General features: G+C 43.2%; 1 protein-coding gene across 1 annotated transcript in view; it reads right to left on the bottom strand.

Annotated features, from left to right (window-relative positions):
* Positions 1–15,616, bottom strand: part of LOC111153655 (osteoclast stimulating factor 1) — a 53,490-nt gene that overhangs the window by 14,758 nt on the left and 23,116 nt on the right. Inside the window, exons 2-5 of the mRNA XM_022512805.1 lie at positions 15,091–15,137; positions 6,158–6,208; positions 2,986–3,049; positions 1,262–1,315 (exon numbers count right to left, since the gene is read on the bottom strand). Of these exons, the coding sequence (XP_022368513.1) occupies positions 1,262–1,315; positions 2,986–3,049; positions 6,158–6,208; positions 15,091–15,137 (216 nt within the window). The remainder of the gene's footprint in view (positions 1–1,261; positions 1,316–2,985; positions 3,050–6,157; positions 6,209–15,090; positions 15,138–15,616) is intronic.

Below are 15,616 nucleotides of genomic sequence, written 5' to 3'. Positions count from 1 at the left end.
TTTCAGGTACTAATGATTTTTTAAATGTCATTTTTGCAGTTCTATAACATATGCACCATTCTAAACCAATGATTTCCTTTTGTACCTTCACATTTCAAAAAGATCTGGGGTACCTGGTGACTCAGTTGGTTAAGCAACCGCCTTCGGCTCAGGTCATGATCCCAGAGTCCTGGGATCAAGTCCCACATCGGACTCCCAGCTCCATAGGGAGTCTGCTTCTCCCTCTGACCTTCTCCCCTCTAATGCTCTCTCTCTCTCTCTCTCTCACTCAAATAAATAAATAAATAAAACCATTTAAAAAAATCAGAAAGATCTGGAATAGAATGGAAGAGAGCGCCCTGAGGACTTATAACAACTCCCCTTGTCTATGGCAGGGTTTCTCAAAAGCAGCCCTACCGATGGCGGGGCTGCAGAATTCCTTGCTGTGAGGCTAACCAGTGCCCCACAGCAAGTTCAGCAATGTCCCCAGCATCTACTACCCAAAAGGTGCCAGGAGCATCCCCAAGTCTACAGTCAAAATGTCTCCAGGCATTGCCGAATATCTCAGGGTTTGGAGGAGGAAACCACAGATGTATGGGACCAAGGCCCATCCCTGCTGCTCCCTCCCTCCCCAACCTCAACTTCATCCCACACACAGGCACTACAACAACACTCTCCTAAATGCTAGCGCCCACAAGAAGTCTCCACCCTCCTGCCCTCTGGTTACTCACTGTGGCCTCTATAACCTGCTTAACTTAAACATACTTCAACTGCTTTTCTTCTGACATCATCTTGTAATGATCTGTTACACACATGGCACCCCGGCCAGACTCTGGGCTCCGGGAGTCACAGGCAATGCCTTTCCACCTGCCACTGAGCACAGACTAAATAAGGACTCAAAAGTGTTTGGCGGCTGACATTTTAAAAATTAAAATCACAGGGGCACCCCGCCAGCTCAGATGGTAAAGAATGCGATGCTTGATCTCGGGGTTGTAAGTTCGAGCCCCACACGGGGGTGTAGGGCTTACTTAAGGAAATTAAAAAAAAAAAAATTAATCACATTTTCTCTCTCGAGGGTGCTAGAAGGCAGAACAAAGATGGCCTCTGGAGGACATGGGGGTTTAACTGGAATGGGAACATTTTAGGATGACACAAGTGCTCTAGATCTTGCTCTGGGTGTTGACGACATGGGTGTATAAACCAGTCAGAAGTCATCAGACGATATAATTAAAATCTGTGTTTTGCTCTACTGTGTATCTCAATCAAAAACAGTCACACCTACCTCTTTTTGCAGCTTCGTGCAATGGATTGTCAATGGATTCTGCCTGCTCAGCCACTAGATTGAAAACAGAAAGAGCAAAGGCAACATTGAGAGTGCCACCCCGATGACTCATGACTCACTAAAGCCACTTCACAGCCCCCTGGCTCCCCGAGTGCCAGGGCCTTTCACCACATGGCAGCCCTTTGGGTGCGGATTTAAAAAAAAAAAAAACCAGCAGAAAATCAAACGGATGCTTCCTGCTTTAAAAGAAGCTGAATTATTTTCAAAGGAAACCAAACTGAGCAGTAAGGCAACACCATGGCAAGGAGCTGGTGTATAAACGAAGCCACGCGTGGTAATGAACTGCAAGGATAAGCAAAAGCAAACAGATCACAGCCTGCATACCAGCACACCCAAGTCTGTCCTAAACTGAGTCATAGAAATGCGAAGGAAACCATTCGATGTTCATTTGTACATTCTGTAAAAACACCCGACTTCGAAGACGGCCGAAAATAATTGTTTCCCTTGTGTGTGTGCACATGGGGGGCACGCATGAGGGGGAAAGAGTTCACTTCCCGTATTTACAAAGGGCGAGCAGCATCCCTACCTGCCTCTGAGGAAGGTGTAGAATTCTCTGCTGTCCCACCATCAGCAGGAGCGAGCACATGCAGAATGCGGTCCAAAACAGACGTCAGACCCGCACCCTCCCGCCATAAAGAGCTAAAACAGGACATGGCCTTGGCTATGTTTTTACATTTTACATGCTCACTGTCTGTGACTCGCTGGAAATGGAGTGCAAAGGTTGGAGGAGAGTAGAAATGTTCCAAGTCTTTTTTTAACCCAGAATGGTATCACCTTTAGACCAGGGCAAGCAGGGCCCCTCCGTGGAGCCCTCCCTACCCCACCCTTCCCCTCACCCTCTTCGCTCCCCACGAACTTTGCAACAGTCTCTTCCTTGAAATTTTCTAAGTCCTGTGCCAGTGCTTGGAACTGGGCCTGACGCCAGCCAGCTCCACTGGTCTCGAGACTCATCCCATGCTGAAGTCAAAAGGAATCTTGGAAGTGACTGAAATCAAACCTTTCATGACACGGTGGGGAAACAGTCCCAGGGACAGTGGAGAAGGGCCTTGGCTAAAGCCCCTTGTTATTAAGAAGTGGAAGAAAAAGGATTAAAACCCTGTTTATCCATTCCGTGCTCTTTTTACTCTACTTTGCCATTTTCTGCAGAAGTACTTTGTTTGCCTCTCTTCCAACTGATAGTGGCTTCAAGGCAGAGGCCGCCTCTCACTCCCCAAGCTCCTCACACTGCCTGGACACCCTAGTGAACACAACCGCCTCAGACATGAATGAACAAGGCAAGGTCACTCCGTCACCAGAGAAAGGGCTAGGCTAAGAAACCACCTGAGATTTGGTTTAACAGCAAAGGAAAAGGGAAAAAAACAAAAAAACAAAAAACAACATGGTAAGAACTAGATAAAGGAAAGCCATAAGCACTTCCTTGGAAACCTGGGGTTCTACTGAGAGTGCGACAATGCATTTTCTTAAGCCAAAGAGTCAAGTTCAAGTGCCTCCAGTGTCCATTCCCCCTTTTATTAAGGAGAGCTTCATGGAGTACAAAATGTCCTATCCTGGCAATGACTCCATTGATTTCTCGACTAGGGCAGCAAGCAGAAAGGCTTTAGGAACTGCAACACTGAAAGTCCACAGAGTAGAAACAAAGTAATAATCAACCCAGCCAAGCTTACCATAGTTGCTTGGGATGAGTCCAGTCCTGCCTTTGGACGTGCCTTTCCACCAATTGGTATCACTCTAGTGAAAGAAGAGTTAGATTAAGTGGCACTAAATTTATATTCAATCACTTTTAAAACCATCTGGCTCAGGGCGCTTGGGTGGCTCAGTCAGTTAAGCATCTGCCTTCGGCTCCGGCCATGATCCCAGGGTCCTGGGATCAAGCCCCATATCAGGCTCCTTGTTCAGCAGGAAGCCTGCTTTTCCCTCTCCCTCTCCGCACCCCTCCCCCCCCCCCCCCCCATTCTCTCTCTAATAAATAAGTAAATAAAATCTTTAAAACAAACAAACAAGAACCAAACCAAAAAAAAAACCCCATCTGGCTCATGGTCTGCCCTGCCCTACAGAATGTCCATCGGCCCCGGTCACTTCAAGTTTCCTCACCCCCTAGTTACGGATGCCTGTTCCCGCTCTCATTAAAGTACAAATGTACCCCCATCGGCCTGCGACACACACAATACACTGCATCACAGACCCTCAACAACCACACACATCAGAGATCATGGGAAAGGGAAGAAAACAATTACAGCTAAACTACCCATAGAATTTTTTTGTCCAGAGTCTAATTTCTTGTAGCTGGAAGATTTTTTTTTTTCTAAACATCTCTTTATTTTAGTTTCATTTGGAGGGAAACTTTATTTTAGGAAAATTCAGACCTATACAAGGTAGGAAGAACAGGATAATGGACCTACATAAACTCAGCTCCCACCTGCATAAATTATTCACTCATGGGCCAACTGTTTCCTATATCGAACCCACAACCTCCCTCCCCTTTGGATTATTTTGAAATAAACGGCAAACATTGTATTAGCTCACCTGTACATATTTCAGTACCTATTTCTGAAAGATGATTTTTTTCCAAAGACATAAAACCATTATCATCGCTTAAAATTTATTTCAATAATTCCTTAACATCATCAAATTTCTAGATCAATATTCAACTCTTACAGTTGTCCCACAATTTAGAATTCAAGTAAGGGCCATACAACATGATGGATTGATTTGTCTCTTTGGTCCCTTTTAGTATATAGGTTTCTTCTTTTTTTTTTTTTTTTTTTCATTCCTTGATTATACACTTGTTGAAGGAACCAGTTTATTTGGTCCACTGAGTTTCAAACAGTCTGGATTTTGCCTGTTCCCTCTCTGTCTTACCAAAAATGTGTTCCTTTGTTCCCCCTATTGCCTATAAATTGGTTGTTAGCTCTAGAGGCTTAATTAGATTCAGATTCAGTTTTCTGGGCAAGACTATTTTATAGGTAGTATCGATTTCTTCCATCAAGAGATACATAATGTCTTGTGGTCTCTCTTTTTGTAAGGTAAGTTAGCCACTGAAGAGCACCTGCTGGGTCCATAATTTCCTGGGAGCTGCAAAATGGTAACATTCTATCACTCCTTTCCCACTTAAACAATCAGAGTATCTCTTTAAAGAACAATTTTCCCTCATCAAGTCTCAGGTTACCCAGAGATGAAGTTCATAGAGAAAAGGCAGAATCAATGCTCATGATTTTCCCTAACCGAATGGAATAAAACATCGGTTCCCTATCATCTGCTCAGGGTAAAGAAGGATGCTTGGGTTTTTGGAAGTATCATTGACAGCTCATGGATTTAAACACCGTAAATGTGCTTCAATTCTAGGGGACTGCTGCCCTATTCAACTGCTCGAATTGTCCTATCTTTGACTAGTGGCAGCCTCTTCGGCTTCATTCCTGTCCTTCTACTGTGACCCTTGTTTTGGAGGCTTTCCTACTTTCTGTTTTTAATTTAATTGAATTTTATATTTTTAAGATTTTATTTATTTGACCAGAGAGAGAGAGCGCAAGCACAAGTAGGCAGAGCAGCAGGCAGAGAGAGAGGGAGAAGAATCCCACCGAGCAGGGAGCCCAATGTGGGGCTCGATCCCAGGACCCCGGGATCATGACCCGAGCCAAAGGCAGCCGCTTAACCAACTGAGCCACCCAGGCGCCCCAGCTTCCCTGCATTCTAATAACAAGTGTTTTCAGGTTATCTTGTACCTCGGCTGCCCCCAACCTGGTCACAGGTATTTCTCAACAGAGCCTTGTTCCTTTGAAGGCAAAATAACATATTATTATTAGACTGGTCATTTTTTTTTTTCTAGGCCTTTACAAAGGACAGAGCAGGACCTATTTTTATTTTATTGTAGATAAAGTACAACGTACTTGCCATACAGATGCAGAGCTACGGGGTCTTCATTTAACCTCCTTGATCTTACATCTGTGTACCTTTTCCTGCCGGCTGAAAATCCCCACGTCAGTATCACTGACCTAATGACTCATTTGCTCTCAACCACAATACAATGCAGCAATCTCAGCACAGAAACGCCAATGCTTCTGCTACAGGACCATGACTGAAACCAGGGTATAGTGATTCTTCCTGCCAGTCCTTTTTGTCCTTCATGTTCATCCTACTGGAGATGTTCCCTGGAACTGCTGGATTTTAAGTTCACTTGGAACAGTTCCTTTCTGTGTGGTTATGCCAATTCCCCGGGGTATAACTAACTTCATTTGATTCATTCTGCTTTTAAATTTCAAGGATTGCTTTTTTACCATTTCATTTCATAACTATGCAAAAGTTTATATGACTCCAAAGTCAGATCTCCAAAACAAGGTGTGATTTTTTTTTAAAAAGGCTATATTCCATGTTTTCTCTACCCTATTTGCCTTCCCTCACATAGAAGAAACTATTTTTTTAAATTTTACTCGATGATTCCTCCTTTGACCTTTTGTTTTAAACTGAAGAAAACAGTTATACATATCACCTCTCTTAGGTAAATAAGGCATATTGTTCACCTTTTTTTTTTTCAGCTTGAGTTTTTTCACTTAAATTACTCCATAATAGCATTTGGAGATATTGCTCATTCTTTTTTATAAATGCATAAAACTCTGTTTATGGATATTCCAAAGCTTATTCAACTATCTTCCTACAGGTAGACATAAGGGCTACCTCTAATTTTATGCTATTATTACAAATTGTGCTAAAATGAACAAACCTGGGCATACGTATTTCTATACAAAAAAACATTTAAATACTGTACAATATTACAGCTACACAAAATAGTCTTATGTATCTTTAGTTCATATGTAGTTATTACAAAATATTAGCTGGGCTTACCATGTCAGTAATGTAGATAATATCACCTTCCTCAAAGTACAACTCATCTGGCTGAAAGAAAAAAATATATACACAGTTTGACTTCATGTGATTTTTCACGAATTAGAATATAATGACAATGCTAATAATTACATGAATTTCAAATACTAAAGTACCTTACAGACAATGTGGTTTTAGATACACTTAACGAAACATCACTGACAAACTAACATATGTATAGAAAGCTGAATTTTTCCTGTGATGAACTTCAAAGAATTGCATACATGACATATAAGATACCCCCTACGCACACATCTTATATTCTTTCACAATGAAAGCAAGGCATTTTCTATCAAAATAAATAGAAATAAAACTTTTCTCATAAAAAGTCTAAAAGGTGGGCGCCTGGGTGGCTCAGTGGGTTGGGCCGCTGCCTTCGGCTCGGGTCATGATCTCAGGTCCCTGGGATCGAGTCCGCATCAGGCTCTCTGCTCAGCGGGGAGCCTGCTTCCCTCTCTCTCTCTCTCTCTCTCTTTGCCTCCCTCCCCTCCGTCTTGTTATTAATCTCTGTCAAGTAAATAAATAAAATCTTAAAAAAAAAAAAAAGTCTAAAAGGTGATACACATTTTTTCCTAAGAGGATAAATGTCTAGAATTTAAAACCAGGCAAAATAGTCAGGAGCTTGGCTCTTGTCTAAGAGATTAGATTCAATCTTTAAATACACTTTCATTTTTTTTTTAGGATTTTATTTATTTATTTGACAGACAGATCACAAGCAGGCAGAGAGGCGGGGGCGGGGGGCAGGCTCCCCACTGAGCAGAGAGCCTAATACCAGGCTCGATACAGGGCTCGATCCCAGGACGATACGGGGCTCAATCCCAGGACGATACGGGGCTTGATCCCCGGACCCTGGGATCATGACCTGAGCTGAAGGCAAAGGCTTTAACCCTCTGAGCCACCCAGGCGCCCCTTAAATACACTTTCAGATCAACATCTGCTACCTGCTTATTTTGAGAAAACAACTATCCTATCTTTTCATGCTCAGAGAGAATGAACATTTCCTATATAAGAATAGTTAATATGTAATTCAACCATTAATAAGGCTAAAGAGTGGGGAAAACAGGAAGCAGTAACTTGGTCGGTCCATACCGTAAGCAGATCTCAGGGCTTAGCTGACCACACAGACGACATGCACTCCAGCTTGTCCTGCAAATGCCCTGAATACAGCCACGTGCTTTAATAAGCATCTTTTTTCTATCACGACATTAACGCTTACCAGCATGACTCTGTAAGTACATAGGACCTTGCCTATTAGGATCAAGTTTCAGATACTGGGAAATAGTCACGTTGTCGTGTTGAATGAAGAATGTGGAGCACAGAATTTGATGTAGGATAAGATCACAATTATGTTTGAAATATGAAATATGTAGAAAAATTTTTCCAAATTTTCTATCATGAGCATGTGTTACTTTCATAATTTGGGTTGGAAAAATATTTTTTAAACAGGCTTTGATAGTTCTGATTATAGTTATTGTTCCATACAAATAAAACTCAAACAAATAATTTCATCGACTGATTTTTCCATTTGTTTATCTCCTCTCTGTTACAGACCACGGTGGCAAATATGACTCTGAACTACTAATTTATTTAGTTTCTAAGCTGATCTGTATTATTATAACTATCTCCTCCTCAATACAAATGAAGACTATATCAGCTACACCATGCTGAAACCAACCATACACATAAATACTCAGGCACATTATGCATTCAAATATAAAAATTACCAAATGGTAATTAATGATACTAAAAAATTGCTGAGTTCCTTTATTTTTTTAAAGATTTTATTTATTTGAGAGAGAGAGAAAATGAGCAGTAAGAGGAACAGAGACAGAAGGAGAAGCAGACTCCCTGACGAGTAAGGAGCCTGATGTGGGACTCGATCCCATGACCCTTGAGATCATGACCTGGGCTGAAGGCAGATGCTTAACCCACTGAACCACCCAGGCGCCCTGCCTAGTTCCTTTAAAAGGAACTAAAACAAATACTCCTGAAGTATTTGTTGCATTTACTGAATCCAGACTTAACACATAGCACAAGCTATGCAAAATTAATTGAGCCTATGTTGACTCAATGACATAGATGTTTAAGATTATTAGAAATAGACATGGGGCACCTGGATGGCTCAGTGGGTTAAAGCCTCTGCCTTTGGCCCAGGTTATGATCCCAGGGTCCTGGGATCGAGCCCCACATCGGGCTCTCTGCTCAGCAGGGAGCCTGCTTCCCTTCCTCTCTCTCTGCCTGCCTCTTTGCCTACTTGTGATCTGTCAAATAAATAAATAAAATCTTTTTTAAAAAAAAAAGAAAGAAAGAAAAGAAATAGACATTTAGGGCAAAAAAAGTAAAGCCCCCTAATCCTTTTCTATGATGTTCTGAGGATCTATGATCAACAGACTACCAATGTATGATAGATATAGAAAGTGACTAGGGAAACGTACTACTTTTTTTTTTAATATTTCCCTGCTGCAAACTGGATCACTCCCAGTGAGGCCATAAAGGGTTCACACCGCCCACCCAGCACCCCAGCTGGACCCAGTGGCCATCCCTGTAATAGGAGGGACCACCTTCGCTGGCAATTTCAACACCCTTTGACTGTGTCTCCTTAAGAAGACAATACGGGTTAGGAGGAGAGAATGAGGAGAATGTAAAGAAGTAAGGAAAACAGAATACATGTGTAAGCTTGGCATTTTTCTGGAGGGACTCTGAGTTTCCCAGAGTTTCGAAAGAGTGCAACGTCTTGAAGAGATCTTTCTGGTCTTGGAGTCATCCAAAGCACATCTTACCCCGTCCCTCTCCAAGACCTAACCTTGCCACTTATGTCTAGCAGGGGCTTTCACGGAAGTTAAAAGATCTACTTATGGTGTTGGCCTCCTTTTAAAACCACAAGTCAAGTTTGCCTAAATTTCAACACGTAGTAAATTCATTCACCCTTGAACTAAAAAAGGTGTGTTCTGAAAAGGAACCGAACAAACAGGTTCAAAAAAGCACACACACAAAAAAAAACCCTGTGATGAGTCCTTCTCATTAAAACAAAACAAAAAACAAAAAAACAAAAACAAAAAACCCAGAACAATGGACCGTAAGTGCTTAATGGGCATAGGGTTTTCTTTCAGGAAGATGAAAATGTTTTGGAACTGGATAGAGGTGGGGGTTGTACAACACTGTAAATTTACTAAATGACACTGAACTGTTCCCTTCAAAACGGTGAATTTTATGTTATGTGAATTTTTACCTCAATTTTTCAAATGGCAATAAAAATAAAATAAATTTAGAGGCAATAAAAAACTCAGAACAGTTACAATTCTTATTGTCTTTTAAGTAATTCTCGTCCTTTACAGTTTGGTAAAACGCATCATTTGGAAAATGTCACTCGGCACCGTCATTTCGATACTTCTCAGTGCTGCTTTGGTTTTTAAAATAATGGCTGTTGTTCAAACACTGGTGCCTGCCACAAGCCACCTATTAGGTGAGACTTTTTTTTTCAGCTGAGGGGAGGACAACGGCTGTCGATTTCAGTCAGGGGAGAAAAAGGTCTCACTATTTTTCAACCTTAAGAAAGGAGAGTGGACAGTTTATTTTCTTTTTAATCAATAGCTCCCAGACGGACAGTGCTACTGCCCATAAAACAGCTTCTTCCAATGGAATCAGCGGCAGTTTTTCCTAAACTTGCCACCAAATTCTTCACACTGTTACTAGCTGTATAGACAATAAGGTCATTATCATGATTTTAGAACTTAAATAGATTTTACCTACAATATTCACACTTTCCATTAAGAAACCACCTATAGGGCACTTAATGTAAATGATTTGATGAGGGTCTATTTTTAAATTCCTGGCATTATATTCACGGAGCAGAAATGGGAAAACAGTGACACAATCAAGCAAGCACTATATTTCTAGATTGTTCTTTGGTTTTCAACCACATTCCTCTTTTCCCCTCTCCTTGAAGAACCACAAGGTATCAGGACAAGCAAATTGTTGGCCACTGGAATGTTAGAGCGATGAGTACAAACTTGGTAATATATATTCTCATTCCTGTTTCATATATTCTTGGTGACATGTAATTCCCAAGGCATTCGTTTGGTTGGTTTATGAAAAAATGTATTTTATGAAAAATTTTAGAGACTATAACATCCTTATGAAACTTTTCAGATGTGTCAACCTGGAACCCCAAGAACTGATAAAAATATTTTTACAATTCAAATTTTCTGTGGATGTTTTTATTTACCACTTTATAGGACTACAAAGTGCCAGGCACTAGCCTGGACATGTACAAATATTAACACATTTAATCCTCACCAGCAACCCCATGAGGTGGGTGTTAACTCTTATCATCACCCTGTAGATGAGAAGCTTGTCCAAGGCCATAGAGCAGTTATATGGTAGACACTAGACTTGAACCACGACAGTTAGAGTCTGGAATCTTCACCAGCACCTATGCTTTCTTATAGGAGGGTCATGTATAGCCATTACTGGTCATCACGGTATCAAGCATCTGTGGTTTGCCGCTACTCCCATCCCTATGTGATGCAGTACAACAGAACCAACAGCAACCCCTTACACTTGCAAAGCATGCTTAACCTCGTTTAGTCCTCATGATGACCCATTAATTAGGGCAGGGCTGAAATACGGGTATCATCTCCATTTCATAACCAGGCTCAGAGGGGTGTTGAAGAACTTGCCACAAACCACACAGTGAGTGAGTGGCAGGACTGCGCTCCTGCTTCAGCTTTTGCAGTCCCATTCTAGGGTTCCTGCCTCTCCGCAGAGTGTGATAAACCTAGTGAAGCCCAGAAAACGTGACACGACAGAGTGGTGTCCTGCTGCTTTCCCTTTTCCCAAGACACCACCAACACACAGAAAATGCTGTTCCCTTTCTCCTGGTGCATCTTGACACTGGTCTATCCAGTCCAGCCAGATCTCTGTATGAGACTTTATTGGACGGGGGGTTGAGCAAGAATTAAGAACCAAACATGTATGGGTGACGCCAGGATTCCCCTCCCTTCAGGCAAGACTGAACAGAAATGGGTTGGCAGGAAGAACCAGAAGTGACAAACTGCCCAGTATTTTTGCTGTCCCATAGATTGCCGAGACTGAAGCTGGCATTGCCAGCCCTATCCCCTTGAGGAGAGAAGAGCAGCTAAAAGCTGGACCCAGGCCTTCCTGGGGTGCCGCACTTGTCAGCAAGTGTCCCACAGAAGCCAGCTCAGCCCTTGCATCTTGCCTGGTCCCAGTGACTCTGAGGAGGCCAGGTCCGCATCCATCCTGCCAGGGGTGGCTACTGGGGGAGATGGGAGAGACAGATAAACTGAGCTTCCCGCACCGTCCAACAGAACTCCTTACTCAGAAAAAGAATGTAAAACTAAATTAGCACTGGGATGACATTCAAAATACCGAGTAACTGGTCTAGCACAGGCACTTCAGCAGCAAGGAAGGCCGGGAGCTGGCTCCTTGCCCGGCCAGCCACCTCCCCTTTAACATCTGCATCGAGGGGAGGTGGGAAAGGGCAGACTGTGGGGGCAGCAGGCGCGGGATACTCATTACTGAGCACACAGTACATCCCGGATGGATTAGCAGCCTGCGCCACAGCTGAGGATCCCTGGGACCAGGGATATTAAAAAAAAACAAAAAACAAAAAACAAAACATTTTAAATATGGACTCTTCAAAAACCTTCGTGAATTAAATACCTTTTTCCTTCTGCATATTCAATAATAACAAAGATTTTTTTTTTTAAGATTTTTTTATTTATTTGAGAGAAAGAAACAGAAAGTGCGAGCAAGAACAGGAGGGAAGGGCAGAGGGAGAGAGAGAAAAACAGACTCCCCCACTGCACAGGGAGCCAGTCGTGGAGCTCAATCCCAAGACCCTGGGATCATGCCCTGAGGCGAAGGCAGATGCTTAACCTACTGAGCCATGCGAGAGCCCCAATAACGAAGATTTAAAAAAAAAAAAAAAAAAAAGTAGTAGAGAATTCCATCCTGCAGCAGAACTGGAGGTGAATTAAAATAATCAATATGTCAACCCACCAAAACTATTAGCTAAATGTCTATAAAGACAGCAACCACGACCTCTCCTAACAGTAACAGCACCTTCACCAGTTACTCTCACCTACTTGCATTAAAACCCCGTGAGATTATTATTATTCTCACTTGACAGAGGAGCACGGGGGTGCAAAGGTTAAGGAATTACCAAATTTCCCAGGTCACAAAGATGCTAAAGAGGCAGAGTGGGTCCTAAAACCTACAGCCAGCTCTGAACAGCCCGGTGTTCTGCCCCCGACCCAGACACGTGTTATGGGGAGCTGGACAGAAATGCCAAGTGTAAATGCCCGCTCTTGGCTGGGTTAATCAGAGAGTCTTTAAGGAAAAGGAAGTATGTTATTAGAGCCTAGAGAGGGGCAATACTATGAGTCTAGAAAGGGTTCAGAGATGGGTTCTGCTGTGCATCAAATCCAGACTAGAATGGTCTAAGAAGGGAAAGGAGCAGAGGACTGCAGGGCTAGAAACATGCTGGAGTCTAGGGGACTCTATCCTAAGTCAAATAAAGAGGTGAAGCAGATAATGGGAGCAAAGCTACATTTTAGGAAAATCAATCAGGAAGAAGAATGCGGATGGAATGGAGAGAAGCTGGAGTCCTTGGGCCAGAAGCAAGAAAAAGCACAAGAGAACCAAAGGAGGAGGAGGTCAACGAGAAAGGACAAAGGTGATGACCAACAGGATATTGGGAGGAGAGTCAGGACTCATGTCTGGTCTCAAACTGAGCACATGCAGGTCCCTTCCTAGAGTGAGGGAGGCTTTAGAGAATGATCTAGTATTTATTCACTGACCAGCCCAGGAGGGCAGCTGATGCGCACGCCCCTGCCCCCACTTCCATCAGCCTCAGGGGGCTTGCAACCTAGGAAACCATTGATCAGGACAACCAGATGCATGAAACGACAGCCTTCCTGTGAGCAAGGGACAAACACAAAGACAACTTCTGGGGCTCATACTTCCTTACCTTTTTGTGCCCCACCCCCCGCCCAATTCATATGGTGAAGTCCTAACCCTTAGTACCTCAGGATGTTGAGAGTATTTGGAGACAGACTCTAAAGAGGTAATTAAATTAGTATGAGGTCATTCAAGTGAACCCTAACCCATATAGGACCGATGCCCTTTTAAGAGCAGACTGGGAAACTGACAAGCACAGAGGAAAAACGACCCACTTGGGGACACCAGGAGAACACAGTCATCTACAAGCCACAGAGACAGGCTCTGGAAGAAACCAACCCTGTCCACACCTCCATGTGACTCTTTGCTTCCAAACCTCTAAGAAAAATTTTTGTCAGTTAAGCTACAGAGCCTGCAGGACTTTGCTCTGTAGCCGTGGCCAGCTGACATGCAGCCCGTTCATTACGGCCTCCTCCGACACAGGCCAGATGCCACTGGAACATCCCAGTAATAAGAATGAAAACCTGAGATCTACCTCTACCACCCCACCCCTTTCTTGGTCCAGGAACACTTTGTTTATTAAGTCTTGGGAGGATTCATCGGAGCATGAGCACATCCCATATTAGTGTACTCCCTGCTTCAAATATCAATCTCATTCCCCGCTCACAGCCAAATTCTGCAGCATGGCTGATAAGGACACAGATGGTCAGAGAGATCTGGAATTTGAGGGCCGGCCGCCTCCTGATGCAATGAGCCAACGCTTGGCACCGTCTGGTTCTGTGTTACCTTCTGAGATGCTCAGCTCTGGGGAGGTCAGGGTCCGGGGGAAAACCAGGCAAAGCCAGTGGCAAGCTAGCTGCCCCCAGCACGAAGGCTCCCATCTCTAGTGAGTAGGACGGGGAAGTAGAGAGGGTGGGTTTCCTTGCTCAGTCTCTCTCCTCTGCCTCCTAACTATCTGGACATTCTGCTCCCACTCTCACTCTGCTGGATGGTTTCCCACACCGCAGGAGAGTGGCTCTTCTAAAACTTGTCTGATCAACCCTGGACTCAAAACCGTCCATCCTCCCCAACGAAGCCCCTACGTGATCTGCCCCCTCTCTCCTCCCAGGCTCTCTGAACCCATCTCCTACCTCCCTCTTCTTTAGGCGCAACTTTCTAAGCTGCTGTCCTCCCTGTTGTTTCTAGAACCCACCAAAGATGCTCCTTGCTGTTCCCATGGCTCTCTCACTTCCCTCAGGTCTCCACGCGAACGTCACCTTTATAGAAAGCTCATCCCCGAACACCCTGCTGAAAAGAACTCTTTTCTCCATGAACCTTTTGGCCCCATACCCTCTGTATTTTTCTTCGTCACACTGATCAGGCCTTGACAGCCATGTTCCTTTGTCTTCTTACTGTCTGTCTCCCCCCACTGGGAGGGGAGCTCCATGGGGCCACCCTTTCTATTGACGTGGCACTGTCCCCAAGGCCTGGGCCAGGGTCTGGCACATAGTAAGTGCTCACTAAACCAAGGATGGATGGGTGGATGGATGGATGAACACCAGAAAGAGCAAAAACAGAAAAAATTGTTTTAGATAGCTGGTTAAAGGTGCCATTATGAGGTGGGCTGAGGTAGAGGGTCAACAGGAAGAAGAGGAAGGTCAGCGTTGAGATTCACGGGAAGGATGACTAAGACAAGGTCATGTGCTTTACATGTGGGTCACTTGGTGATTTTTAAAGTGAGTGATGTGACCCTAGGGGAAAAGGCAAAATAGGACTGACTACATGACCTCAAGGTGGGGAACACTTTCAGGTCAACCCAAGGGATTTAGCTCTTATACCTCTGGACCGCCTGCGAAGTGACTGACTATCCATTCCTGTGAATCATTTACGTCTATCAGAGAAAAGACAGGCCATTTAGGCCAGAGGAAGTATCTAAACGAAATCACCTTAAGTTTTTATGACAATTTTGAGGTTAAAGATTGAATACTTACAGTTCTGGGTTCAAACGTATAAAGAGCTCTGAACACTTTAACTTGCCCTAAAAGAGAGGGAATAAACAACACATGATCAATTCTTTCATTTTAAGTTTACTCTAAATAATACTATCCATTATAGTCTTCAGAATTCCCTAATTAAAAGCCCATGTGAGAAATTTATTTTGGAATTAAATGCTTTTTTCTGCATAGAAGATATTTTGTAAATATATATTAAAGGAAGGCATGAATCAACACACATCTCTAAGGATGAATTTGTTTCCCCTTCTCAAACAGGAGCTACAAAATTATTTGGACTTCATTTCTGTCCTATACAGAACCCTTCCAACCCTAAGATCTAAGTTTAAAAATCGAAAGGTAAGCGATTAACATAAAGACGTATTTAATGTGACAGTCAACAGTGGTTTAATATCCTTAAACTGATGATTTAGAATTTTATATTTTTCAAAAGAAAACACCATGGAGAAACACGGTCATCTGTTGGAGAAATACACGATTCCATTAAGTCCCAAAACAGAGTGCA

The sequence above is a fragment of the Enhydra lutris genome, unplaced genomic scaffold (assembly GCF_002288905.1).
Source record: "Enhydra lutris kenyoni isolate GAN:26980312 unplaced genomic scaffold, ASM228890v2 scaffoldscaffold33, whole genome shotgun sequence".
Taxonomy (NCBI): Eukaryota; Metazoa; Chordata; class Mammalia; order Carnivora; family Mustelidae; genus Enhydra; species Enhydra lutris.
The sequence above is the reverse complement of the archived record's forward strand: the minus strand, read 5'-3'. Positions and strand labels throughout refer to the sequence as shown.